At 38.1% G+C, this 27,984-nt stretch overlaps 1 protein-coding gene across 1 annotated transcript; it reads right to left on the minus strand.

The window, feature by feature from the left end:
* Positions 1 to 32: 32 nt before the first annotated feature.
* GIPC2 (GIPC PDZ domain containing family member 2) lies at positions 33 to 27,794 on the minus strand. Its single transcript, XM_014069534.2, has 6 exons — positions 27,417 to 27,794; positions 9,522 to 9,707; positions 7,533 to 7,713; positions 5,669 to 5,778; positions 4,958 to 5,039; positions 33 to 2,606 (listed from the first exon to the last, which is right to left on the minus strand). Exons 1-6 carry the CDS (start codon positions 27,693 to 27,695, stop codon positions 2,461 to 2,463), a joined length of 984 nt encoding a protein of 327 aa, XP_013925009.2. The 5' UTR covers positions 27,696 to 27,794; the 3' UTR covers positions 33 to 2,460.
* Between the last annotated feature and the right edge of the window lie 190 nt (positions 27,795 to 27,984).

Genomic DNA, 27,984 nt, shown 5'->3' on the forward strand with positions numbered 1-27,984 from the left:
ATCTTCATATCCGGTCACATGGGCAGCAAGCCACTCCCATCCGGTCACATGGGCAGCAAGCCACTCCCACAAAGGAGGCCACACCCACAGAGTAGGTTCGAACAATTTTTGAAACCCACCACTGGTCCAATTGGTGCATAGATGTGTTTCTGTAGCTTAAATTCTACTTTCTTGTGTTTTATAAATTCCACCTGGATGTATAGTTACTTTAAATCAAGGCAACTTTTTTTTCTTCATTTCTAAGTATTAAATGACACAGCCCATAGGATGAAAGTTATCACTACCACCAGGGACTTCTAGGGTATCTTCTCATTAACCCATGTGTGAGAAGGATAGGCTTCTCACATACTTTTTCAGGCACATTAAAAGGAAATAAATCAAATAAATTATATGTAAACACCTCCTGGCCCAGCTGCATTGTGGTATGTGGTTAAGGGAATCACCCAACATCCATAGTCCTAATGACACAATTGAAATGTTATCCTTTATGTCAGATGTATTAGTACGTCTTTCTTTTTAAGAAATCTGTTACCAGACTTGGGGAAAGGGAAGGGAAGGTTTGTGGAAGATAAGCTATATGACAGCTGTTTGGGTTTGTGTGCTTTGTAGGTTTACATCAGCAGTTTCAGTGATAAAAAAATATTCACAACACACAGTGAGCAGCAAAATGAGCCTTTTAAGACTCACTCTCGATAGCAAATTACTTCTCATGTTTCATTTAATAATGCCCATTTTGGTTGTAGAGAGAGAGAAAAAGAGATGATAGATACATAGATGATAGATAGACAGAAAGACAAGCAGGCAGGCAGGAAGATAGATAAGTAGACAGACAGATAGATGATAAATAGAATTAATCTGAAATGATTACAAAGTTATTTCTGAAATCAAGAAAGGAAACCTAACATTTTTGAGAAAATATTTTATTTACTTAACATTCAGGTATAAAGAAATTTGTAAAAATGTAGTACAAGTATGTTCAAAGTATTTTACTCTAATGGCGTATTTGATGGGTTGCGAAACAAGCTTCACTCTTGTGAGACTCAGCTCAACATTTGTAACTTCTTCCAGACCAACCCTGGGGAAAAAAGTTTTTTTTTTGGGTGCTTTTTGAAAAGCACAATCAAAACCTACCTGATTCATAATTAGAATCAGAATGAAAAAAATGAGTATTTTATTTTAATAGGGAGTAAGAATTTAATAGTATAATACAGAACAAAGTGTCACCTGTGTGTGTGTGTGATATATCTAAATAATGTATATGAGAGAAAGAGACAAGAATTCAAACTGGCAGCCTGTTCTCATTTAAATAGGTGTTCTACATCAATGTCAATTCCAACTACTGTAGTTTAAAGCAAAATGATTAAAATAGTATCCTAACTTTACATCAGCTCTACTGAAATGTAACATTACAGTGATCTTGCCATTAAATTCTTCTGTAAATACATTTGGCAACAAGCCAATTAGGACAAGAACAGGAGAAAGAAAAATAATTTTCTTGAGGATAACTTTGGAAATAGCTTTAATAAGTATCCATCCCTATTTCTGATACTGTTCTATTATATTAGAGGTTCCAACTTTAGTAAGGTCTATATATACATATATAGGAAAGTCCACTGGAAATATCAGTATTATCTTTATGTTCTCTTGACAAATGTGGAGGTTTCATGGAATGTAGGAACTGGTTCATAGTTTAAAGCAGTAAATCATAGGTGGAGGTTTTTTTGTTTGATATGGTTTGATTTTTGATATCTTCAAGATATCTTTTGATCCTGGCAAATGTCTGGACGAATCCATGCAGAGTTTCTTGGCAAGGTTTTTTTGAAAGTGTTTTGCCATTGCCATCTATCTAGGATTGACAGATTTTGTTTGATAAATTTATATGGCCATCTAACTCACACACAGCTACCAAGCTGACTTTGTGAACTGCAGTACAAAATTCTGTTCACTTCTCAGACATTGACCAAACTTTAACCTCTCTTTGATGCTATTAGTTCCAAATTTAAAACAATTTTAAAAAGTACATTTTATTCCATGCAGCTAGTTAGTCATTTTGTATGTCTGTATGTCTTACAACCATTTCTTTAGTGAACATCCGAAGTTACAACGATACTGAAAAAATGACTTATGACCATTTTTTCACACTTTTCACCATTGCATTATCCCCATGGTCACATGATCAAAATATGGGTGCTTGGCAACTGGCAGGTATGTGCATACGCAGAGAAAGAACTTGAATTTTGCTCGGCGAAGATTCCAAGTGAGTATGTTAAATTAACTGCAATATTGGGCTAAAAGCTTTGCACTAGTGCTACATTCATTTAATTTGGTCAGGTTTATACATTTTAAATAGGTCATTTTAGAATACTTGGGTCATAACCCATGCCATATACATGACTACGCATGTGATGTGTCCACACAGCTCACACAGTACTGTAATAAAATTAATGCCTCTCATTAAAATCACCCTTTCAAAGTATCACCTATGGCTCCCCATACATCAAAGACAAATTCATCTGGAAATGCAAAATCTCCCAAAGCTTCATCAAGAGCTACAGCAAATTCATCTGGATTGTTCTTGCCTTTTCCGGCTTCTACCATAGTTGCAGCTAAAACAAGACAGAGAAAGAGAGGGGAAATAATTATTTTTGTAGGCACATCAATATGAATTGTAGTAGTTGAATTTTATACAAACAAGCTTGGAATAATTGCATTTTATTTTAGAAAAGTATATTAAAAAGCAAAACATTTGTAAACTTCCTTAATTAATTAGGAAAGGAAAGTTTAATTTAAATATATATATCTATAGAATGTATTTAAGGCAAGGGGAACTAATCCTCTATGGAATTATTATTTTCTTAAGGATTAAAAATTCAGCCCCACTTAGGAGAAATATCACCATCAATTTCAGTTGGAAGATAACAAAACTTGAGAACACAAGTGTGAATTTGCTTCCTGCTATAGGTCTATCATCTTCCATGCAGAGGAGACCACCAGACTAGGGCTAAAATTGTGTGGTTGCAGTTGGCAGTGCCTTCTGTTTGATTCTTCAAGAATCAAATTCAGATCCTCTTTCAATCATAGCTTGAATATCATGAATATCATTATTACTTAGTGTTATCTAATTTACAAGATTACTCCGGTAAACAAGGGACAAGAGAAACAAGAGAAACAGCAATATTTAAGGAGTCTTCTTCATTTTTGCAGTCCCCACAATACCCATAAACCTCCCACTAGAGAACTGGGGCTTTCCTGGAACTTTGTTTTTTGAATAAGGACTGTTTCCCATTGCATGTTATAATGGAGTCAAAGGGGAAAGGAGACAGAATAAAGACTAACTTTGTTTTAATTTAATTTAACTTTCAGAAATATAATGGTATATTTTATATTCTAATAATACTTAAGAGTTTTCTTAGAAGCAAATGTCTTTGACACCAAAAGGTGAGCCCGACCGTAAATGTTATTGGAACTGAAAACCTAAACACTGTAGTAAGGTTTTCTAATCAAAGTCATTTATTAACAACAGTGAAGTATTAATTATCGCCATTGTCTTTATTATAAAAAATTGTTTTGTTATCCTGCTCTTTCTCATCACATTGTGAAATTCTCTGATTGTTTTAACAAACAATATTATTTCAGTATTACAGTACACCAATATGGAACAGTCAGATACTGGCCTCTAATGGCTGTTAAGAAGAACTACTAGAAATTACAAATCCCTATTACATATTTGGCTTTTTAAATTAAATGCATATTTCATAATAAATATATCTATAATTACTCCAAATAAAAATCTATTGACAATTATGTCTGATTATTTTTACAATTGTGGTAAGGCATCACATAACAACTGATATTATGTTAAATAATATATCTGATATAGCTATTTATAATTAGGGGGGTCTAAGAGTTTATAATTATGCTTTACATAGAGAGAGGATTTACTTATAATTGTTAAAGGTTCTTAATTATAACACTGTAATTTTGTTGCTTAAATTTATATGCCTTATCTGTGCAGAGATGATTGCACAGATATACATCAAAATACATTGAATAATTGGTGTACGATTGCCCTGTGGCAAGAAATAATCTTCAGAATTACAATCATATACATACACACAGAGATTGAAAAAGAAGAAAGCAAGAGACAGAATTTGATCTTAATGTTTAATGATAGGCAACAAATATGCTTCAAATTGCCAATAGAATTCAGGTTATTGGGAGGGGAATGTATGCCTACAGTTCATAATCATTTGTTTGAAATGAAGCTCCATTAAACTGAATGAGGCTTATTTCCAAGCAGATATACACACAATTGCCTTAATAGCCTAACACATCGCTAAACAGGAGTTTATGCTTTTAGGCCAATCATAACAATCAACCTTTCTAGTCAAGCATGCAGTCTGATACATTAAGATCTGTGCTTTACTACTCCAAGTAGTATAATGAGAATCCTAATATATCAGGCTGACATAAATAGATAAGGGGTACAAGTTTCAATACTGTACAACACTATTTTGCGCACATGAGGTCAGATACAGCAATCTAAACTCTTCATGAAAAAAGTTTTTCATTTCAGAATCATCCTTTGCTGGCTTGAAAATGCTTATCTTCAATTGTTTAGAATACGTTTCTTTTGTTTTAGAACCAGCACTGTGAGCAAATATTGTAATCCTGTTGTCATATCTTATATGTTAAAGTGGGTGTCAAATGATTTTACAGGATTCCGAAAGTATTAAGATGTTTTGGGTATCTATCACATCTTAGTAGTTTAGAAATTATAATATGTTAAATCATTTGTCATAATACAAAATATTTTAAATTCAAGTTAAAGCTACTATTTTGGCTGGCAAAAAAAGAAATAATATTTTATGCAGTATCACATTCAGAATATGTCTATATTGAAGTTCTAGCAGCCCCAGCAGAACTAGAAAGGAAAGTTTGTTACCTAAATACTGACCTAGTTCAAGATCTCTTATTCCCATATACATTTCCAGAAGATCATCCACTTTTTTGGTAGCCTTTTCTTCAACATCTGAAAGCTTTACCAAAAGGAAGAAACAAATATAAACCATGCAATGAGTAATGCAAAACAGATTAATTATAATATTTAAAAAATTTCAGTATCTTGCAATACAGTTATATCAATATTGATTCCAAACTAATTACTACTAAACCAGCTTTACTCAATCTGGCCAATTTTAAGACATCAATCCCAAAAATTCTTTGTAAATGGTCATGCTGGCTGGGGAATTCTGGGGGTTGAAATCCACACACCTCGATGTGGCCCAAGTTGGAACACGTTACACTAAGCTAATTGCATATTTTTTTTAAAAATGGTATTATTTATTCCAAGTCCCAAGCCTTGGGGACAGGATGTTTGTGATGTCCCCCTTCCCTTTTGAATGATTTATGGTTGTTGTCTTGCTCTCCAGTCAGCTGTTTGTGTTTCTTTTATCATGGATTTTTAAATCTGTAAACTGCCCATAGCCAGGAGGCAGTAACCTGAGCAATGCATGAGCGAACCGAACCGGGAGTAAAACTGGGAGCAACCCACCTCTGGCAGAGAGGGCTCTGTGTGCCATAGGTCCACCATCACAGGTTTAAGGGCTTCATCCAAACAAAAGAAAAAATTGCCTTCAGGAGAAAGATTTATGAATTAAAAACTCACCATTTCTTCTAGTGTAGCAGAACCTTTGGCTCTTAGTCGAAGAGTCTCTCTTCCTCGGCAGATTTTTTCTTCTGCAAAATTTCCACTTTTTGACCTTGGCTCGATAATTTCTGCAATAGATATATGTTTCCCTAATTCCAATTCAACTCCAAATATAGTTATTCTTCTTTTCAAAATGAACAACATCAAACCCAAATGTATGGTTCATAGGATGAAGTTGGCAATCTATTAATTCAACTCAGAATTGGATTTAATCTGAAGATTACTTTAGCAGAATCATTAAAACTTTTTCACAGAGCAAAGATCCACACATTTTATAAATCGGTAGATTGGGAAATTTATGTTTCAATCAACAATGACTAGCTTACAGTAATTTTAAAAAAATATTCTGCTTATTAATTAGTCTATCTCACTCATAACTGCTTAAAAATAATTTGTTTCATTCTGAACTGTCCTAATATCTAACTAAACTGATTCAGTCTCAATACTCTTTTCAAGGATATCAAAGACTCAGTAAGTCCAATGCGTATGATTTCATCACACCTGTGATGTTGTTAGCGAATAGCAATTTAATTTCAATGTGCTATTTTAGTGATGGCAAATCTTTTGGGTACTGAGTGCCAAAAAGGAACCACAGAAACACGACGTGTGCATGCTCATCAGGGCCATGCTCCAGAAAAGCCAAACTTCTTGGTTCTCGTGCACATGCATGCCCGACTATCAGCTAGCCGGCACATATGCGCAGGCTGGTTTTCAGCACTGCCACATGGGCGAAGGGATTGCGCTCCGGAAAAGCCAAACTTCTGGGTTCTGATGCACATGCGCACCCAACAATCAGCTGGCAAATGCGCATGTGCACACCGGTTTTCAGCACAACCGCATGCGCAGACAGCTGATCGTTGTGTGAGCATGCATGCCAGAAACCTGGAAGACAAACAGAGAAGGCCACATGTGCCAGGCAACATGTCTTCGCGTGCCACTTTGGGCACGCGTGTCAGGTTTGTATCATGGTGCTACTTCATCATACTATATAGCTTTTGGCTTGAAAATCTACCCAAAAAAATTAATTGGCAAAGACAAACTATTGGAGATGCAGCTGCAATTCTTGTTGACCTCTCCTCTTAATTTTGTGCTTCCACAAAATGTAAGATGTGCTTCCAGATGTAAGACTGGCCAATTAACTAAACATCACTAAAATTCTCACCCAGCAATGTTTAGACAACAAAATAGTTGTCATAGCAAAGAAATGCCTCTATTTCCTGAAAAAAAAAAAGATGCTGCTCCATTCAAAAATAAGAATCTCATTTCCCACATTGTCTAAAATATATTTTTATATTTACTGAAAATTTGAAGTTTCTGCAACTCAGATCAAGTATGGCTATGTAATTGAATATTAACCAAATTACAACAAAAAGGTAAACAGTGAATCTTTCAATTCTCCTTAAAGGGCACTAAAGATATACCTAGTGGGGATTGATTGAAGTAGATTTGCATATCTGAAAAACCATTACCAAGAGGGTAATGAAAGAAGATAAATTTGAAAGCACATTGCTTTCAATATTTTGTTTAATTTCTGTTTTTATTTTAAATCAGGCTGCCCAACAAAATTAAAATTCGATATATCCCATGAATCATGCTGGACTTGATAACCCCTTTTTGTATGCGCCAGAAAAAAATAAAGTTTTTGAGCTTTGTACGAAGTTGCCTGCATAATAATTAGTGTAATAGAGTTCAAGTATGGAAAGACATCTTTAAACCTTATGATTAAGTAGCTTAATTGTGATGATCATTGAGAATAGTTTTACTCTATTGCAATAAGATTATCAGTACAAGTATAATGTTTTGGTGGATATATTCCACTCACCAAATGACTTCATAGGTTCTATCAGTTTTAATGTAAATGTCTGGCCCTTCTTCAAGTCCTTTAAATTCTTAGCAACTTCATAATGACGATAGGCTGCTACATTTTTTCCATTTATAGATTCTATGTGGTCACCAACACATATCACTTTTATTTGGTCAATAAGGCTTCCTGCTTTAATTCTCTGCAGACAAAAACAATTTTGCATATATTATGATGAATGGAAAAAAATAGTCTGGTTCAGGAAATTATGAACTACAAATATGAACATGAACAGTCTCTCATTTTTAGCCAAGATCCATCTATCCAAAATCTAATGGGAGATTATCAAGAGAAGAGATTTTCATTCTCTATCCAGGATATCCAGGAAATTAAGAAGATAGTAGTCTCCTGTGTCCATCATCTTTTCACTAACCTCCTCTAGTCTGCTCTTTCTGCCTTGAAGAAATTTTCAGGAGATTTGGGGTGTCATTAGAAAGAAGGGCAGGAAAAACTCAATGATGAAACATATAGTTATAGTTAACATCTGCAAAACATACAAGGCAGTTCAGAATTTATACTTAACAATCCATATTCCATCATTTCAAACAGCTATAATAATAAATGTACAGCACTTATCAAGATCTTATGTGAAGGCCTTGCTTTCAGTTCTTCTGCATTTGAGAACTTTAGAAAAGAAATACTGATTTGCCTCCATCTTCAAAATTTTGGTTTTTTTAACCGTATCTTTTACAATGAATGTTAACAATTTCCTTTGACTTTATGTAAGTTACTTCTGAGGATCAGAGAATATAATCTAATTTTCATTCTTCCTCAAAGATAAAAATTGCCATAGGAAGATTGTAATAATCTAAATCTTATTAAAGCCAAAATTCTGGAATAATGAGTTAATTCACCCTGTTTCGTTTTTCTGATCTACAAATACACATGCACTATATCTGAGCAAATTGTAAATTATTAGAAAAAAATGAGATTTTTTTTAAAAAGTATTAATCTATAAAGCTTGGAGATATGTGATTGACAGGGAGATTTTTCCAGCCCTTATCAACTTCCCTCTCTTGGCTTCTATCCAAAGGAAGGTGACCAGGACGGGGAAGAACTTGCTCAGAGGAAAAACTGACAGCAAAATATAACTGACATGAACAAATAGTAGTGAAAAAAATGTATGGTATATAACAGTTATTATGCAATAAAGAAAAAAGTATGCTGCCTCTCCCTCATCTCCCTTCTGAGTAAGCTATCGTATGTTTTTGCAGGAATTATGGGCTTAGTTTATGTAGATATGCATAATGTCCGCATGATCAATGTTTTTTTAAGGATAATTAAAAATGATAATAATAGAATAAGGATCAAATGCATACAAAATACAGCATACAGTGTCTTTCATAACTGAAATGTTCAGTTTTAAAAAAGAAATGGTTCGGTCAGATATTCCTTCTTCTCTAAGTGTTCACTCAAGGAATAATATCAGTATTTGGCTTTCAAACCATTCGCTTTAGGAGTTACTCAACACAGTTTCAATGCTACCACCATAAATTAATAAAATAATTGATATTCTGTTTGTGTTTCTCATACAGGTAGTCCTTGACTTACAACAGTTCATTTAGTGACCGTTCAAAGTTATAACAGCACTGAAAAAAATGACATGACCATTTTTCACACTTATGACTGCTGCAGGATTCCCCATGGTCATGTGCATTACATTTGGATGCTTGACAACTGGTTCATATTTATGATGACTGCAGTGTCAAGTGGTCATGTGATCTCCTTTTGCAAATTTCTGACAAACAAAGTCAATGGGAAAGCCAGATTCACTTAACAACTATGTTACCAACTTAATAACTGTAGTGCTTCACTTAACAAATATGGCAAGAAAAGTCATAAAATGGGGCAAAACTCACTTAACAAATTTCTCACTTAGCAACCTAAATTTTGGGCTCAATTGTGGTCATAAGTTGAGGACTACCTATATTCACTTCATCCCCAACCTACCTTTATGAAGGCACATCCATTTCCATTATCTGTAATGGTAAGTCCAAGTGAGTCTTCTGATTTGAAGACCTCCACTTCTTTTTTTATTCCTTTGACATGAGCAAATATAAAGTCTTCAAGACCAATTTGTACACCCAAAAGCTTGTTCATATCAATTTTGTGTGTATTCAATGTGCAAAACATGATCTACAAAGCCAAGAAGAAAACAGATGTATTTTAATTACTTTTCAAACAAATATCTTTTTTTATATCATAGGAGACCTAAATAATTGTCCAACAGCAAGTGCAAGTTACAGAATTCTATAAAAGTTGCCATGCTATGTGTTACTGTGGTTTCTTAACTCAAATGTGTATTAATTACAAAATCCATTCAGTGCCCAAAGCTCGTAACTTGTTGCCAAGATTTATTCCAGGAAGCAGAATAATTGCTATTTGATACAAACAGAGATACTGTATTTTTCAGAATATAAGATGCACTTTTCCTCAAAAAAGAGGCTGAAAATCTGGATGCGTCTTATACACCAAATGCAGCATTTTTTGCCACCCAGAGCCCTGCCCCTTCACCAAAATGGCTGTGCATAGTCTTATGGAGGCTTTCAGAGAGCTCCTGGGGGCTGGGGAAGGCAGAAATGAGCAAAAAACGGGCCATTTCCCCCCCCCCGGCCCCCAGCAGCAGTGTATAAGCCTCCATAAGGCAATGCATGCATCTTTTTGGCAAAAAACGGACCTGTTTTTGTGAAAACCTACTTACCTACTCTCTCAATCTCCCTACCTATCTACTGTATTTCTCTCTCTCTCTCTCCCTATCTACTGTATTTCTCTCTCTCTTTTTATTTCTCTCTCTCTATCCATCTATCTACAACCTACCTACTCTCTCTGTCCCTATCTTACTGTATTTCTCTATTTCTCTCTCTCTATCCCTCTACCTACCTACCTACCTACCTACCCCCTCTCTCTCCCTACCTACCTACTATATTTCTCTCTCTCTCTCTATTTCTCTCTCTCTATCCCTTTATCTACCTACCTACCTACCTAACTACTCTCTCTCTCTCCCTACCTATTTACTGTATTTCTCTCTCTTTCTCTCCCTCTCTATCCCTCTATCTACCTACCTACTTTTCTTTACTTTGCCTCTTCAAAACCTTGGTGTGTCTTATACTTCAGTGCATATTATATTCCAAAAAATATGGTAATTCAATATAATGCTGCTGTAAAAATATTAAACATTTTGTAACAAGTCCCCAAATTCCTATAAGAAATACATCACAAAGTAAAAAAACATCCTATTTGAAATAAGGTTCTTCCAGAGCACAAAAAGCCAACAATTACTCAAATAATATGATGCATGAGAGTTCCTAGCCTAGTACCATTGCTGAGTGACAATTCCTTAGTCCACAGGATTCAAAGGTATGGTTCCTATGGTATGATATAAAATATATAGACCATATGCCTATTATAATTGTAATAACATATCTTGGGAAGTTTTAAATATTCTCCGTTGAGGAATAAATGTCTGAGGCGAGAGATTGCTGAAACACGAACTGCTTTAATAAACACAACTATGGTAACAGAACAGAGCCGGCCGGTTTGACAGCTATTTATACAGGAGGCTGTCAAACCGGCACCCAATTAGAACATGATTTTCCCCACCAGAACCCGCCTTTAATTTCAGCCAATGGTAATCAACCTTATCCCTGATTGACACAGAAGATATAACACCACTTTCCTCCCAGACTGTGCATGCGTAGTCTGACAGGTAGGCCAGCTGTCGCCTGCTCCTTTGAGAGCATTGAAGGGGTTGGACAGGTGACTGCGACATAATTGGTGAATTTGGTACTCGCCCTTCTCGATGATGGTCCGTGGGACTCCCTGGAGTCCTGCCTTGGTGAGTCGGCCATCGAGATGTCATCTGGCGGGAACAGCATGCATGGAAAGTCCGGTGGAATGTTTGGCCAGCAGGCAGCGCTGGATGTTTCTGGAAGTTGTCTGTATTCTGTATCGGTTGTGGCCTCTGGGGCCTGCACATTGTCCCTGTTTCTTGAATCGGATGCCCTAGGGCCCCGTGGTGCATGCCAGCTACATAGTTGGCCTATATGTTGTCTCCACACCTGACCATCGGTGAGTAGGACTCTGTAAGAGCAGGGACCCGTTACTTCTATTATCTCCCTGGGTATCCATTTTTGAATGCCTGCAAAATTCTGTGTGAAGACCCAATCCCCTTTATCAAACCCTTGCTTGCACACTCCCCCCACCTGGTTATGGGCATTTGTTGCATAATGAGGGTGTATTCTGTCTAGTGTCATCCAGAGCTATCGGCCCATTAGCAGCTCCGCTGGACTTTTATTAATTAATGGACAGGGGGTTGAATGTTGTCACAGCAAATAATCAGATATTTTCTCCTGTAATGGCCCATTCCCATTCTACCGAGTGCCTCCTTTGCGGACCGCCCGTTCTGCCCTGCCATTACTGGCAGGGTGGAATGGGGACATCAATGCTTGGCATACCCCAAGGAAGGCCAAGAATGTTTGGAAACTTTCAGTCATCCATTGTCCGAGACCACCACATCTGGGATTCCACGACAGGTGAATATACGTTTCAATACCCTAATTGTTGCCTCTGTGGCCCATGGACACAATCTCAACCCATTTGGAAAATGTGTCTACCACTACCAAGATCATAGTTCCCTGAATGGGTATGGCAAAATCCACATGCAGTCAGGACCACAGGGCTGGGGGCGTTTCCCATTCCCTAGCTTCTGCCATTAGTGGCACCAGCTGAGACAACTGACAAATATTGCATTGCCGTACCCAATCTAGGATTGCTTCATCCATTTTAGGCCACCACGGGGCACTCCAGGCCAAGGCTTTCATATGGACAATGCCCAGATGCCCCTCATGCACCTGGCTCTAACATTTGGTAGTGCAGCGTTTGTGGAATGACCACTCTATTGCCTCATAGGAGGCACCCCTTAGCTCAGACAGTTCTGTTCGCCTTTGGACAAACAGCAGGAACTCCTCCCCCAACTGACCCAGAGGCCAGCCTCTGCGGACCCACTCCAGGACCCTCAGAATTACCTTGTCCTTATGTGAGTGTGCTTCTATATACAATGCAGTGATAGGGAGCTTCAACTCGTCCAGGGCGAGTACCTTACATGCAGGAGCTGGGTCCTGCACTGGAATGGGTAATGGGGAGTGACTCTGGGCATCAGTGTGCCCTAAATGTTTCCCAGGCCAATACTCCAACCGGTAGGAATAGGCAGCTAAAAATTCGGACAACCATAGCATCCGAGGTGATAAAATTAAAGGCGTCTGGTGGTCGCCCGCCAGAATGCCCAGAAGTGGCTTATGATCGGTGATAAGGAAACAGCGGCCGTACAAATCATGGAATCTCTTGATTCCAGCAACAGCCGCAGGCACCTCCTTATCGACCTGGTTGTAATTATGTTCCGTGGTTGATAAGGTGCGTGAGAAATAGGCAATAGGATCATCCTGCCTATCTGGCAACCTATGTGCTAGAACTGCCCCAATGCCATAAGGTGATGAGTCAACGGTAGCCTCTCATTATATTGCATGAGGACAGCCGCTAACGTCAATAGTGACTTAACGGTGGCGAAAGCTTTGGCCTCAGTCTGTCCCCAATTCCATACCGTTGACTTATCCAGAAGCCTACAGAGGGGTTCTGCCACAGATGCTTTATGCAGTAAGAACACCGCGTAAACGTTAAGCAAGCCTAAAAATGCCTGCAGTTCCTGTTTAGAGGTAGGGGTAGGAGCCCTATGAATAGCTTCCACTTTGCATGGTGTGAGGTATATTCCTGTGGAATCTATGAAAAATCCTAAAAACTCCACTGATGGAACTCCCAATAAGCACTTACTTTTCTTTAAGTGAAGTCCGGCTTCCCTGAAACATGTTAAGCTGGCCTGTATCTTGACAAGATCTGCTGTGTCCTTGGCGGCCAGCAATATGTCATCAAAATATGGGACTACGCCATCTAGCCCGTGCAGCAGGCGTTCCATTAGTCCCTGAAACAACCAGGAAGCCACGCAGACTCCAAACTGGAGCCTGCGGCATTTGAAGGCCCCCTTATTGGTTACAATATTCTGAGGCTTGATCGTAGGCTCATCAACAGGTAGCCGTTGATAAGCCTGGGCCATATCTAATTTAGCGAAAATCTGTCCCTGTCCCAATGAATGCAATAAGTGCTGCACTACTGCAACAGGGTACAGATTGGCCTGCAGCGCTTTATTCAAAGTGGAACGATAATCAGCGCAGATTCTTATGGACCCATCGGCCTTCACAGGGGTGACTATTGGGGTCTCTCACTGTGAATGATCAACGGGCTCCAAGATACCCTGGCTGATTAATTTATTCAATTCTGCCTCCACTTTAGCTCTAATAACGAAGGGCACCCTCCGGGCTTTAAGGCGAATAGGTGCAACTGTGAGGTCTAAATTCAATGTAATAGGGGTGCCCTTATAAATTACCAAATGTTCCCTCGAACACATCAGCAAATTCATCATACAAATGGTCAAAATCATCTGATATAGTCACAGATTGTATCCCGGCAATGGTTAGCCCCAATGGCTCAAACCAGTCTATGCCCAAAAGGCTGGCCAGGGGATTGGCGACTACAATGAGGGGTAGGTGGCCCTTGAATTCATGATGCTCCAATCAGCCTTATCCCTGATTGACACAGAAGATATAACAGGAAGGACTTGATAGGCAGACTAAAATGCCAAATGCATTCTGAACATCTGGCTGACTGTGGAATGAACCAAAATAATATAATAATGCCATATAATTATTAATTATAATTAGTATTTAAGACACAACTTTGGAAAATATAAAAGCATTTATAATTGCTGTGAAGAAGAACGGACAGTTTATATCCTTTTTTTGTTTTTCTCTTTCTCCTGTCTTTTCTATTTCATTCTTATTTACATCACATTTCTTTAATTTGTTCACTTTTCCTTTTTTTAAAAAATTCATTGCTTTTATTCTGTACAAATTTTTAATTAATTAAAATTAAAACAATGTTTATTAATGAGTACATTATACAGATAAAATAAATACATAGTAGAGAAAATAAAAAGTACAAAGAAAAGGAAGAGAAAAATTTTAAAGGAAAGGAAAAATAAGTAACTTCCGTCTTTGTCCCAGCAAATATAAACAATTTTATTTAATATGATTTATCTTCCTCTTCCACCAAAAAAAGTTTCAAACATTTTAGTTGACAACAATTGAAGTTTCCCATTCTGGCCAATTTTGTTTACCATAGTTATCAAAAAATGTCTGCCAGTTTCTATTTAAAGAAATAGCTTGTTTCTTACTCATTCCAATTTGAACTGGAAAGTTTCCAGAATCCTAAGCCTGCTGGAATTTTTCTAAATAAGCTTGTAATAATTCTGACAGAGAACAGTCCAGCTGCTCCTGTGGTGGGTGTCGGATGCTTTCAATTGTGCTAGCTTTTCATGTTGTTTTTGTATTCCAGAGTTTGCAGTCTATTTGCTTTTCTCAAAATAATGACCATATGCTCCCTCTCAAATATCTGATCCGAACTCTCAGAGAGGATAAATGTTCTTTTGCTATAGTGTGAAGGATCTACAGGGCAGAGTGGCCACATGATCATGGGTCTTCACTTCCACTCTCCTCCTCTTGGCCCAGCCTTGGTGGACACGAGACAGGAATCAGGTAATCTTTATCTCTTCAGAAGGACAGGGGTAGCACATCAAGGGGAGTGATGGAGGCAGTGGTGGGTTCTGTTAAGTCCTCGGAGATACAACTGGGTGACATCAGAGACTTGCAGAAGCCGCCCCCATTGGCTGTGACATGCCTGCCGGCCGGTGGGAAAATCACAGCCATCTGATTGGCTACCCGTCTGACAACTACCATGTAAATAGCTGTCAGACAGGGTTTCACCAGTTTTTCTTGTCAGTTGTTATTCTATTGTTAAATAAAGAGTTACTGTGTTCCACCACCTCACCTCCGTTATTGGCTCTAGGCTCACAACAGAGCAGGCAGCAACCCAGGCCTGCCACACCTCCAAACTAGTTCGTTTTTCTGATCTACAAATATACATGCACTATATCTGGCAGCGTTGTAGGTGCCACCATCTTATTTTTTGCTTCTGTGCATGTGCAGAACAATTTTTATTGCACTGCACATGCACATGCAGTGTGCATCAAGTGTGCACGTGCAGCGTGAGCACACGAGCTAACTGGCAGTAGTGCCTGCTGGAACCCATCCCTGGATGGAGAGCATTATTTTTTAAAAACTATCATCTGGGTGACATGTCACTCAGCCCACAGGATCCAAAGTTTATCTAACAGGAATGATTCTGCTCATTTTGCACTTGGACTGCCCCTAGTAGTCATAAGTCAAAGAAGTGTCACTTTGGCTGCTTTCTTCTAATGAAAGAAACCCAGTATAGCTTGTCCACTTCCCTGTACATAGTATAACCATTTCTCTACTGGACCTAGATTTCTCTGGCCCACAACTGGAGAGTGAACTCCAATGGAATCTCCAGGAGTACATTCTTCCTCTGTCCCTGTTTTGTGTTCCCTCCCAGGGGCTACCTGCTAGTGTTTATCTCCTGACTGTTTAGTTGTCCACCTTTGAAGAAGTAGGGATGAAGCCACTCTTTGCCATATCAGTCATGTTCATCTGATATGATCGATAAAGGGTGCCATGCTGCAGTCTTAGATCAACACTCAAATAGTTGCCCATCAAACTCAGGCACCCAAGTTAACATGGAACTGGAAACAACTAAGTCCCTAAATTTGAAAAATATACAATACTGTTGCAAAGTAGCTTTTTCACCATACTTCCCAACAATATCAACTACAAGTACTTCAGGTATACAAAAGGCAGTGCCAAGTTTTTATGTAGGGGGCAGAAACAAATCATAGATACATTCTGTGTGTGTGTGTGTGTGTGTGTGTGTGTGTGTGTGTGTGAGAGAGAGAGAGAGAGAGAGAGAGAGAGAGAGAGAGAGAGAGAGAGAGAGAGAGAGAGAGAGAGAGAGAGAGAGAGAGAGAGAGAGAGATATGCCAGAAAGCAACAAATTAAACAGTAAAGAAAGAAATCAAAAAAGATAAGACACTATTAAAATATGACACATCTCCTCCTTTCTCTCACAGATTTGTTGCTTTGACACCTGCAACACTCAAGGAATTCAGAATACAGCTCTAATGTGTGATCAGCAGGCCCTAAAAGGGACTTTTTGCACATCAAAGAAAATAGCTTTGACACAAAGGAAAGACATTTTTTTCTTGAACTTCAAAAGGAGGCATGGAATGCCATGCTAAAATGGCAATATCGTTTAAAATGGTAATAATAAATCCAAAGTTCTACCTAATTTCTGATCATTAACTCCAACTTTTTATAGGCTACATAGTATCAGTACTTAAGACACTTTTTAGTTCACAAGTGTTACTATATACTATAGTTAATGAAAATGTTGTAAGTAGTGGCTTCATAATTGCATTTATTTTTTGTAATTAAAAAGGAACGGAATAAAAATGCATTTAATTTAACATCATCATATTTCACTCCAAAACTTCAATTTGTTACATTTAAGAACAAGGTATTTCACCCAAAGTTATCCTTCAACTAGGGCTTTTGATCTGCAATAAACTTTGTACTTCCTGCAGTGAATCATAAAGTGTTCAGTTGCTTATTTAAAAAGCTATATCCTTTCAAAATGAGCGACATACTGTACATTTATTTCAATATGAATCAAGGTGTGTATAAAGGACACACCTTTTCAAAGGAAAAGGCCATCTGCCTGCCAATGCAAAGTTCTACTGTATAAATTATAACCTTCATTGTGCATATCCTACATACCTTGGATTTTGATAGACTGCATTATCTCTCCTTAACTGCCATAGACAGTAAAAAATGGATTCATTTGTTGCCATAAACTCCCAAATCAGTGGCATTATATATACTAATTGCTACTTTCCCCTTCATTTTTCTTAGTTTAACACTTATGTGTTTAAATTTGCCAGACTATAAAATACACATTAAGGAATATTACTGAGTAGATAATTTCTGAGAAGATGGGAGCTCCCCAAATTTATTTTCAAATTTCCAAAGTATATTGAAAAAGAAAAACTCTATAGTTATAGCAAACCCAAGAGTCTTATAGTTTTTAGTTATGGCATAAGATATGGTGAACGATAGTTCATCAGTTGCTTAAAGAATAAATGTATCCCTATATTTATATACATATACATATTTAGATAGTTTGAATGGTGTAGTCTTTAAAGTGCTGGACCAGAACCAGAGAAATTTCTATTTATTTATTAAATAGGTATATATGGCTACCCAATTGACCAACAGATCACAGATCAAGCATAATCTTGAGCTTGAAAACTCCTAGTCACACCTTCTCAGCTCAGCCTATTTTAGCTGGGGAAACTAGGAGGAATGTATTGAATGACAAGCGAAGTATACATTTAGCACATTTTTAAAAAAAAAATCAAAGCAAAGGATATATATATAAGATAGTGAACCTTTTTAACAATGATAATCACCTTATTAAAAGTAAAGGTAAAGGTTTTCCCTGTCCAGTCATGACCAACTCTAGGGGGCAGTAGTCATCTCCATTTCTTAGCCAAGGGAGTCAGTGTTGTCCATTTCCATTGTCATGTGGCCAGCATCACTATACACCAGGGGTAGTCAACCTTTTTATACCTACCGCCCACTTTCGTATCTCTGTTAGTAGTAAAATTTTCTAACCGCCCACTGGTTCCACAATAATGGTGATTTATAAAGTAGGCAAGTCAGTTAAATTAGAAAAAGGAAAGTGCTTCAGTATCGGACAAAACCCTTACCGCCAACCATGAAAGCTAGAACGCCCACAAGTGGGCGGTAGGGACTAGGATGACTACCACTGCTATACACCAATGACTATAATTGATAGAATGCTATTATCTTTCCACTGAAGTGGTACCTACTTATCTACTCACATTTGCAGGCTTTCAAACTGCTAGGTGGCCAGGAGCTGGAGCAAGTAACAGGAGCATGGGTATGTGAACGGATTATTTATAAAACATAGTTTATAGATTAGTATGCTGGGTAAATATCCAGCATGACATGAGAAAGACCACAAAAGGACTTTTATTGCTCTAAGGCAGAAGCCCTTAAACCTTTGGGCACCAAGGAACATTTTTGTAGAGAAACGTTTTTCCACGAACCAGAGGGGCCATGATTTTGTATGCTGCCTACAACCCCCAGATGGAGCTTTGCTTGTTTGCATGAACCAGTTGCCTGCATGCCATGGACTGGTTCCGGTCCATGGACCAGGAGTTAGGGACCCCTGCTCTAGGGTATAATAATAGAATCTTGAAGGTCTGCTAGACTATTCCTCTGCCCCTTTTGCCCCTTCATTTGACAAACCAATTCAAAGTGGGATTATGCTGAGTTGCTTTCTCATCCCTTTTCCTCTCCCAGTGCTGAGTAATTGTTTATTCAGAGTGTTAATATTTATATTTATTGAGAAAGAAGTAAAGGGAGACTCGTAGGGAGACTGTTTATTCAGAGGTTCTTGCATTCCTTCCTTATAAAATACTTTATACACTTTCTCTTATGTTTATTGTTCTGAGCCAAAGGTACCTTTATAAGAAATAAGTTGTCCAAGATTTCAAATAAAATAAATGATTTGAAAAGAAACAGACTATCTAAGTCCAGCTGCTAGATAAAGAGAATAAACTAGATATCCAATTAGGGTTCCTTTATGGAGTCAGAAACAAGAGAGAACAACACAAACAAGATTTGATCAAGTTGTAATCATTAGTATTTTAGCAAAACTTCTTTCGGTATTTATTTACTGTCATGCAAGTTTCCCTTTCAACTGAACATGTAATAAATTGACTTAAAATTCTTGCTAGAAAATTTCAGTGTGGGTCCTTTAAGAATATTAGGGAATGTAAATTTAAAAACATAATAATATTGTAGCATTAAAACAGTGTCCATTTTTGGAAAAAAACACTATTTTTAATATTTTACTTTACATTGCTTTAGGATTTTGTAATACAGATCGCAGAATGTAGTACTGGCTAAATAGCTTTAAATAATAAATTTCAAATTCATCATAACATAGATGAACTAAAAGTAAGGGGAGAAATGGTTTAAATATACTGTTTTAAAAATCAAAACTTCCAAAGGAATTAAGTTAATTTGAAAGGTGCTTGACTTATTCATGTTAATTGAAATATTTTGTTTCTAAAATGCTATCTTTTGCATATTATTTTGTGAAAATATTTTGAAAGACAATTGAGATAGTGTCCACTTATGATTACTATGCCGAATTTAAAAATGAAAAAAAACTTTACATTCTATGTTTAAATACAAAATGTTTAAATATTTCAGGTATCATCCCAAATGAAAGGTCACAACTTTTCTTTTTCACTTGTTTTGCAGAGGAAAAAAAGCAAGGTTCTCCTGTAACTTGCATATCATACATACAGTACATATCAGATATATCCAATATGCTAACTTGTAAATATTTTTGAACCGTGACTCTGAAAGATAGGGTGAAGCATCAAATACTACACTGAGAAACAAATAGGAAGGATACAGTATACAGTTTCAAAGTTTCTCAAATGTTAGTGTGGCTAAGCTCTACAATCTTTATTAAAATCATTACATTTCTGATGCACCTTTTTTAAGGAGAAAAAAACTTTCTCTGAATGTTGTCTTTGTCAACATGATAGTGTAAGTAATCATCTTCTAACTAGTTCTACCCTTATGACTAGATAAAACCAGCAATAGAACAGAAATGTGATATTTAGAAATCTGAGACGATGTAGCTCTATTTAAAACTGCAACCGAGCAACGTAAACTGACTTCAGCCTCCGCACGAGCCAATTTTATATACTTCTCTCTTGGAAGAGTTTCAGTCAAACAAGAACTTTGATTAGTGGTTATATAATTTTCCTGCTGAGTTCCATTTTTATACAAGACAATAGTGGTAAATAAGCAAAATATTTTTCTTCACACTCATACCAGGTAATTTAAGTACAAATTGTTCTGAGAGTCAAGCATTCAATCAATGTTTTAAAACAGAGTGATCAGTACATTCTCAGCCTAGCTGGCTGCTACACTGGTGTCATGGCTCTGGTCTGAGGAGATGGAACTGGGGCCAACGGAGGGGGCTGGCACAGTCCCTATGGCCCCTGAGGAATGACCTGGGGGTGAGGATGAATCAGTTTTGGACCCCTTGGGCCTTGGAAGAGTAGGCAGGGAGGAAGAGAGAGCAAGGCTGACCTACAAAAAGGGAGGAGAAGATGGAAAGGGCAGGTAGCAGAGCAGAGAAGCGGCGGAGTTCTGGAGACAAGCAAATGCTTCTCCCACCAGATCCCTGGGTGCAGAGAATACAGAGGAGGCAGAATCAGCACAGGGCGATCTGACTACTCAGGAGGAGGGTGCCTCACCCCTCTGGACGAGGATCACCTGTAGAGTAACATTTAAGAAGATGCTGTGGGAAAGGGCTTTTGTCGGGAATAAGTATTGTATTTCGTGGCAACACTCTACACAGCTCTTAAGAGAACTTTGTTCCGGTTCCACCACAAAACCGCGGTAGACTAAAGCGCGTGTGACTAAAGCGCGGTGACAAAACCGCACCGTCAAAACCGCGCAACAACAGCGCGCTGACAACAGCGCGCCGACAGAAGCACGCTGTAACATAACCCTAAAAATAACCCTAAACCTAACCCTAAACCTAACCCTAAACCTAACGCTAAACCTACCCTAAACCTACCCTAAACCTAACCCTAACCCTAACCCTAAACCTTACCTTAAGTTAAATCGCGCTTCTGTCGGCGCGCTTTTGACATCGCAGTTTTAGCGCCGCGGTGTTGTCGGCGCGCTTTTGACGTTTGCGGTTATGTCGTGCCACGCTTTGTTCCAGTATCCTTGCTGTTGTTGACTGAGGCCTCAACCTTTGCCTCGACGTCGGTGGACTTCCACTGCCATGAAATTGCACAGAGTGTGTGCAGGCACATGGGTTTGAGCCTTGGTCTTGGACTGTAGGTGTACCCTATGGGCAGAGACTTTGGGGAGCAGACCAGGAATTGCTGGATTGTGGGGATTTGGTGGTTGAATAAAGGCTGACAAGCTTTCACCTAGCATGTATTGCTTACATGCCAAATCCAAGTCATACCAATTGCATTGAATTATTGTGTCAGAAAATAACAGAAATACAGAATTGGAAGGAACCTTGGAGGTCTTAGTGCAACTCCCAGCTCAAGCAAGAAATTCTATACCATTTCAGACAAGTGTGGTTCAGTGTGATTTCTATGGGTTTTACTTTGTCTTTGTACGAACTCAATTCTTGTAGTTTGTTGGACAATGCATAGGTAAGATAAAGCATAGCTTTTAGTAATATGTCAGTCTCAAAATGTCAGTGTTGTTTTTAAGATTTCAATGCAAACTATTTTATAGTATAATAAGAACATACAAAGTGAAGATATTTGAATAAGAAACTTTGTATCTTATTGTATCTTTGTATCTTTCTATTTCTTTGAAATAGAAGTATGTGATATATACTGCAAATATTTATAGAGAGCAGTCTTAATTCTACTGGAAGTTCAAAAGCCTAAAATAGATTATCCCATTCACAAAATGTTTAGTCCATTGACAAATCATTTACACTAGGCTCACAATATCCAGTAATTGAAGTATTGCATCTAGAAGATTTACGTCTCCCGCCCTAACTTGAAAAGACAGTTTTATATCTGAACTGTTTTAAATGACTAATTAATTCAATTTATATTTTCCCTTATATTGTTGCAATATAAATCACATCTCAAATTTTATTTATTTTATTTCATTTAGTGTAAGTACCTAAGTGATTCTGGTGATGCAAAATAGAGTCTTAGCTTAGTCTTTATTGAGTGAAATATAAATAACATAAAACCTTTCCACTTGTAATTTGAAAATAACAACCCAGAAGTGAATTGCTAATTGAATAAGTCACAGAATAAAATGCACATGCATCAGTTGTTTGTGGTAAATTCAAGACTACCACATATCAAACACAGAAAAATAATTACTGGAGGTTGAAGAAGCAAGAAGGTGTAGTGAGAAAGGAGAAGAGGAAAGACAGGTGTATTAAGGGAATGAAAGCAACACTGTTTAATTAACTAATGGAACTGAGTAACTAGACAGATTGTTCTCCACAATACACCCCCTCTTACTTTTATAAAGAATCAGTAACATGTTAGTAAATGCAGTGATCCCTGAAGGATATACAAGAATCCTCATTTATAGTAGTAAAGAATTAAACCAGAGTTATTTGTACTTTGCCTTAGTAACAAAAGTTGCATGTAGCTTATTTCAAAAAAGAAGTAAAGTTATAAAAGTGTCACGATGAAATCATATATAAATCAAATAAATCATACATAAATCAACCTGAGCCTCCAATAGGATCATTTTAATTAAAACAGGTGACTGCATAAGTCATTCATATCGTTTATTTCCAATAAAAAATAAGAACATTACATTAAAATATGAATCCTGTATTTGTGTCATCAGTGAGAGCAATCTGGTTCATATACTGTTCTAAGCAACAATTTGTTCATTAAGTCACAGTTGGTTGATCTCACACATTACAATATTCCAAAACCAAGCAAATCTATATGGTGATAATATATGGAGCCAGCCTAATCACTCTGATAAGTCTAAATTCTCAAATGTGTATAGTGGAAAATAGTAGGGTAAAGGTTCCCCTCGCACATGTGCTAGTTGTTCCCGACTCTAGGGGGTGGTGTTCATCTCCATTTCAAAGCCGAACAGCCAGCACTGTCCGGAGTCATCTCCGTGGTCATGTGGCCAGCATGACTAAATGCCAAAGGTACACGGAACGCTGTTAGCTTTCTACTTGCATTTTTACATGCTTTCAAACTGCTAAGTTGGCAAAAGCTGGGACAAGTAAGGGGACCTCACCCCGTTATGCAGCACTAGGGAGTCGAACCACCAAACTGCCAACCTTTCTGATCGACAAACTTAGCATCTTAGCCCTTGAGCCACTAAGTCCCTAATATGTCTTACATTTATGTAACAATTGTCATTTGCACTAACATATTTAATACTATAAATGTAGCTTTAACTTTTCTTCACATCATTTACTTTGAAAAGTTGGAATTAGACCTTGGCATGATATGTTTCAGCATTCACAAAACAAGATGGTGAATAAAGTAAATGGATTTATTTGCTTAATTCAGGATTCTGATGAAGGGGCACTTGCTTCGTTAAGAATAACTATTTTAAATGAGAACTGTACTATTTGTACATAAAAATAGAAGAGGCTTGTTTTGTTTTACAAACATGATAACATCGAGATGACAATTATCCAAGATATGAAATTGTAGCTGAACAGATCCAAACATGGAACTATCCAATCTGATTCAGGAAACTAAATTAAATATTATAAAGGAAATATATACACAAGGCATATAGTGGAACTTTCATAACTTCCTCTTCTTTATTTTATTTGTTTTGATCAGCAGGTTAATCTCATAATGTTAATGTTCAGTAATGTCATGTGTCTGTTTTGCTGAAATTCAGAGCCCTTTTCTCTTTCTATATGATTGAAAAAAACATACTGCCATCATACATGTATTACATGTGACATACACTTACCGGTAATTGTCTCAACTATATCTGTTATAATCAAAAGTCTATGTTTACCATCCAGCTATTTCCATTTGTCTTGCTTCTGCCACTAGTAAGAACTGTGAGCCTCGGTGTCCCTTTCACCTAACACAATTAACTGAGTCTATTGCTCTTTGTATTAAAGCAATTAACCAGCAGTGGATAACTCAATGACAAATTTAGTGATCTTTGCATTGGTCATCATTTTCTTTGTAGTGTGCCACTTAATTCTTTTTTGTCTTTTTTTTTGTAGGGGGGGAATAATAGAAATTAAACAGTAATCAATTTGGCATGTAGAAGCAAACAGAAACAAACAGAAACAATTTTAAAACATTTCTGCAGAGCCTCTAGCCATCTCTAGGTCAGCCAACAAAGCCAGTGATTAACTGTGTATTAACATTCTCTAGAAGATTCATAAACATGGAAGGGCCCAATCAAGGTAAAAGCTACCATTGTTCATTATAAAACAAATCACTTCAAGAAAATTCTGGTTTTCTGTGTCTGCAAATTATGTTAAGCTTTACAAACATTGGTAGCCACTATGCCGATCCAAAAACTAAACCTATTCATCACAATTTCCAATATGTAAGAATTAATGCTATCATAAAGTTTATTGCCTTGATTTGCTTAAGGCAGGGGTGTCACACTCAAGGCCTGTGGACTGGATCCGTCCTGCGAGGTGCTTAGATTTGGCCCACAGGCCACCCTGAAAACAGCAAAGGACCCAGAGGCGAACCGGTAGTAGTGGCAGCGGGAGGCTCCGCCCACCTACCTGGACACTTCTGTACATGCACAGAAGCATCATGCACACAAGCCTGTGTACATGCACAAATGAACCGGTAGTAAAAAAAATGGAAACCCACCGCTGAAAGGACCGTCCCATGGTGTCTCTGCCAGTGAAAACAGAATTCTGAAGGGCCATGTGCAGCCCTCCTAGGCTCCATTTTCAACCACAGTGGCCATCTGCAGCCTTTTGGCAGCTCCATTTTTGCTAGCAGAGGGCTAGCAAAACAAACTAAAAGCAAAGCAAAACAAAAGGAGAAATGTTCCCTTTTTTGCTTTTGAGCATCCAAGAAGAAACAGGAGAGGAGAAAGAGAAAGACAAAGAAAAAGAAGGGAAGAGAGCAAGGAAGGAAAAATAAAGAAAGAGGGGAAGGAAGAAGAAAGGACAATAAAGAGGGAGGGTGGGAGGGAGGGAAGGAAGCAAGCAAGCAAGCAAAGAAATAATGAGAGGGAGAGAGGGTCTGAGGGAAGTCCTACTTTAGCACTTGGCCATCACAGTTGCCACAAAACAAGTGATGCCGAGCTGGCTATGCCCCCACCATTCCCCCAAGGTCAAACACAACACTGATGGGTCCTTCAATGAAATCGAGTTTGACACCCCTGGCTTAAGGAGTAAAGTTTCCTATCAGTCAAGCTGAACTGCTAATGTTAATGTTTGCATGTTTGTAAACATTAAAAAAATGATTTAGCACAGTCTTGTGCTCCAAAATAAATAACGTTTGAGCAAGTGCAAAATTTTTGGCCAATCTCTAGGGGGATGGGGAAAATTTCTGCTCAAAACAAATGTTTTGAATATCCCCAATAGTGCAATCCAAACATTTATATCTTCATCTCTCTCATCTGTCACAAATGAATGCTTGAACAACAAAGCCTGGGTTTTTTTTTCCAAAAAAAAAATGTTTTATCTAAACCTCATAAAAATATTAAAAATATTAATTAGGCATCAACTTATTGATCCTCTTTACTCTAGTTTATTAAGAACATTAAAGTGCACAAAACTGTAAGTACAACAATGCCATGTTCCAAACTCTGCCTTGTGTGAAACACCTTTTGAACTTTTTTTTTATCAACATAGAAACTTCTCTCTTTCAAAGCTTTATTGTTCCTCATGATAATAAATAAGATACTATTGTAAATTGAATGCCTAGAGTAAAATGATACTTGTAGCTAGGAATATAATTACATGTGTTAAGAATTGCTTCTTTTACAGTGCTCTGAGCCACAAATATAGAACTATTGTAGCAATTTGAATAAATCAAGAAGCAATTTTGTGTCTTAAGTTTTGCAATCATTACAGAAAACAGTTTTGTAGAATAAAATGCAAATCACTCAACCAGATAGTTGAATAATACAGTTGAGTATTTTTCGATTACAATGCTACAAGCAACATTAAAGCTTTAGGCGGGATGAATCAACTCATCAAAAACAACAGATTCAATACTACCATAATAGAACACAAATTTATCAGAGCATTTATTACTTTTTGAGTTAATCCCGGGAAACAATACAAAAAAACAAAAGGAATGTCATAGCACTTTTCCAACTAATACACTTTACTGAAAGTTGAATTTTTGTGAACTACAGCTCACTTCATCAGATGCATGGAGTGGTTGAATTAATATATTTCTTAATTTGAGACAAGGTAGGATAGGTAGAAGAAAGATTGGGAAAAGAAGTTGTTTATGCAGTTTATATGAGAGAGAGAAGTACTTTATTTGATAATTACCTTCTCATTTGATAATTGTGATGTGTTTAATAACCTACTTGAATTTGTTGAAGTTTTGAGATTACAATATTCTCTAGATTTTCTGCTTAGGCATCATAACTAGGTTTCAGTATTTCTGTTCAATGTATCAGTTGTTTGTCTGTGTCTGTATCCATATGCATGCCTTCAAATCAACCTTAAGTCCAGACAACTACGTGGAGAGGTCCATGTAGTTTGCTTGGTAACATTTTTGGAAATGGTTTACCAATACCTTCTTGATACTGGCCCAAAGTGAAACATTTGGCTTCTGAGCTAACTAAGCATAAAAACTCAGTTCTCCACTCCCACTAAAGCTTCAGCGCTAGATGTTGTATTAAGAAAGGTGGGATAAAAAAAAAAACCCTAATAGATTAAAACTATATATGACAGACAGAAATCTATATGGAGATGTTAGTAAATTACCAGGAATTAAACTCAATTTGAGGCAAACTTGACTTTGAGTAAGTGAGTGAGTGAGTGAGGTTAGTCAGTTAGTCAAAATACAGGGCACAAAATTACTGGAAACCCCAAAGACTATAATCCGCACCTGCTGAAAAGTAGATCGTTGCGTTATCTCGAACAGGAATATTGAAATTTGACGGATCCCTGAGTGACGGTCAAGCAATAGAAAAGAAGGGGAACAACCTGGGTGAACCCCGAGGGTGAAGCGAGAAGGGAAACCCCCACCTCACCCCACTAGCGGCCACATACCTCGGCCGGGGCAATGCGGAACGCCTCAGCGATTTTAGCGTAAAGCTCCTTCACGCTGCTAAAGCCTTCCACGCGCCCGGTGGGGCTGCCGTGCGCCAGCTGCGTGTGGAAGACCAACCGGACGGGACCGCGCGAGGCTGCGGCGCCCACCGCTCCGGCACGGGCGCCGACCCCGACCTCGTCGTCGCCTCGCCCTCGAGCCGGGGGAGCCTCGCCGTCCACCAAGGTGGAGGTCTCCCTGGACTTGCCTTTCTTCTTTCCCCTCAGCCCCAGAGGCATCTTCCCAGCCCGCCCGCCGCAAATTAGGGGCCAGAAGCACCTGTGCGCTAGCTGGTAGCGGCGGCGCGGCTCTTCTTTCCCACTTGGCTGAACTCTGCTCGCTCAGGCCCCGAGCTCGAGCCGCACTTCCCGCTTAAGCCGTCGCCCGGCAGGTGGGCCAAGCAGGCGGCAGCCAATGGACGAACAGGGCTTTGGGCCCGGGAGCAATTTCACGCCCGACAAACCCCACCCCACCCCGGCTTCTCTTTTCCTCTTCGGTGCTTTTTGAGTCAGCCGCTGAGTTGTAGAG

The sequence above is a fragment of the Thamnophis sirtalis genome, unplaced genomic scaffold, assembly GCF_051295495.1.
Source record: "Thamnophis sirtalis isolate CommonGarterSnake01/CBP01778 unplaced genomic scaffold, rThaSir2_p1.2 scaffold_7, whole genome shotgun sequence".
In the NCBI taxonomy this organism is placed as follows: domain Eukaryota; kingdom Metazoa; phylum Chordata; class Lepidosauria; order Squamata; family Natricidae; genus Thamnophis; species Thamnophis sirtalis.

What these genes read in the sequence shown, in the direction of transcription:
- GIPC2 (XM_014069534.2), bottom strand. Translation starts at nt 27,695, where the DNA reads ATGCCTCTGGGGCTGAGGGGAAAGAAGAAAGGCAAGTCCAGGGAGACC. An exon ending in ATGGATGTGCCTTCATAAAG is followed by an intron (nt 7,714 to 9,521) that starts GTAGGTTGGGGA and finishes TTTTGTCTGCAG; the next exon opens with AGAATTAAAGCAGGAAGCCT. An exon ending in AGAACCTATGAAGTCATTTG is followed by an intron (nt 5,779 to 7,532) that starts GTGAGTGGAATA and finishes TATCTATTGCAG; the next exon opens with AAATTATCGAGCCAAGGTCA.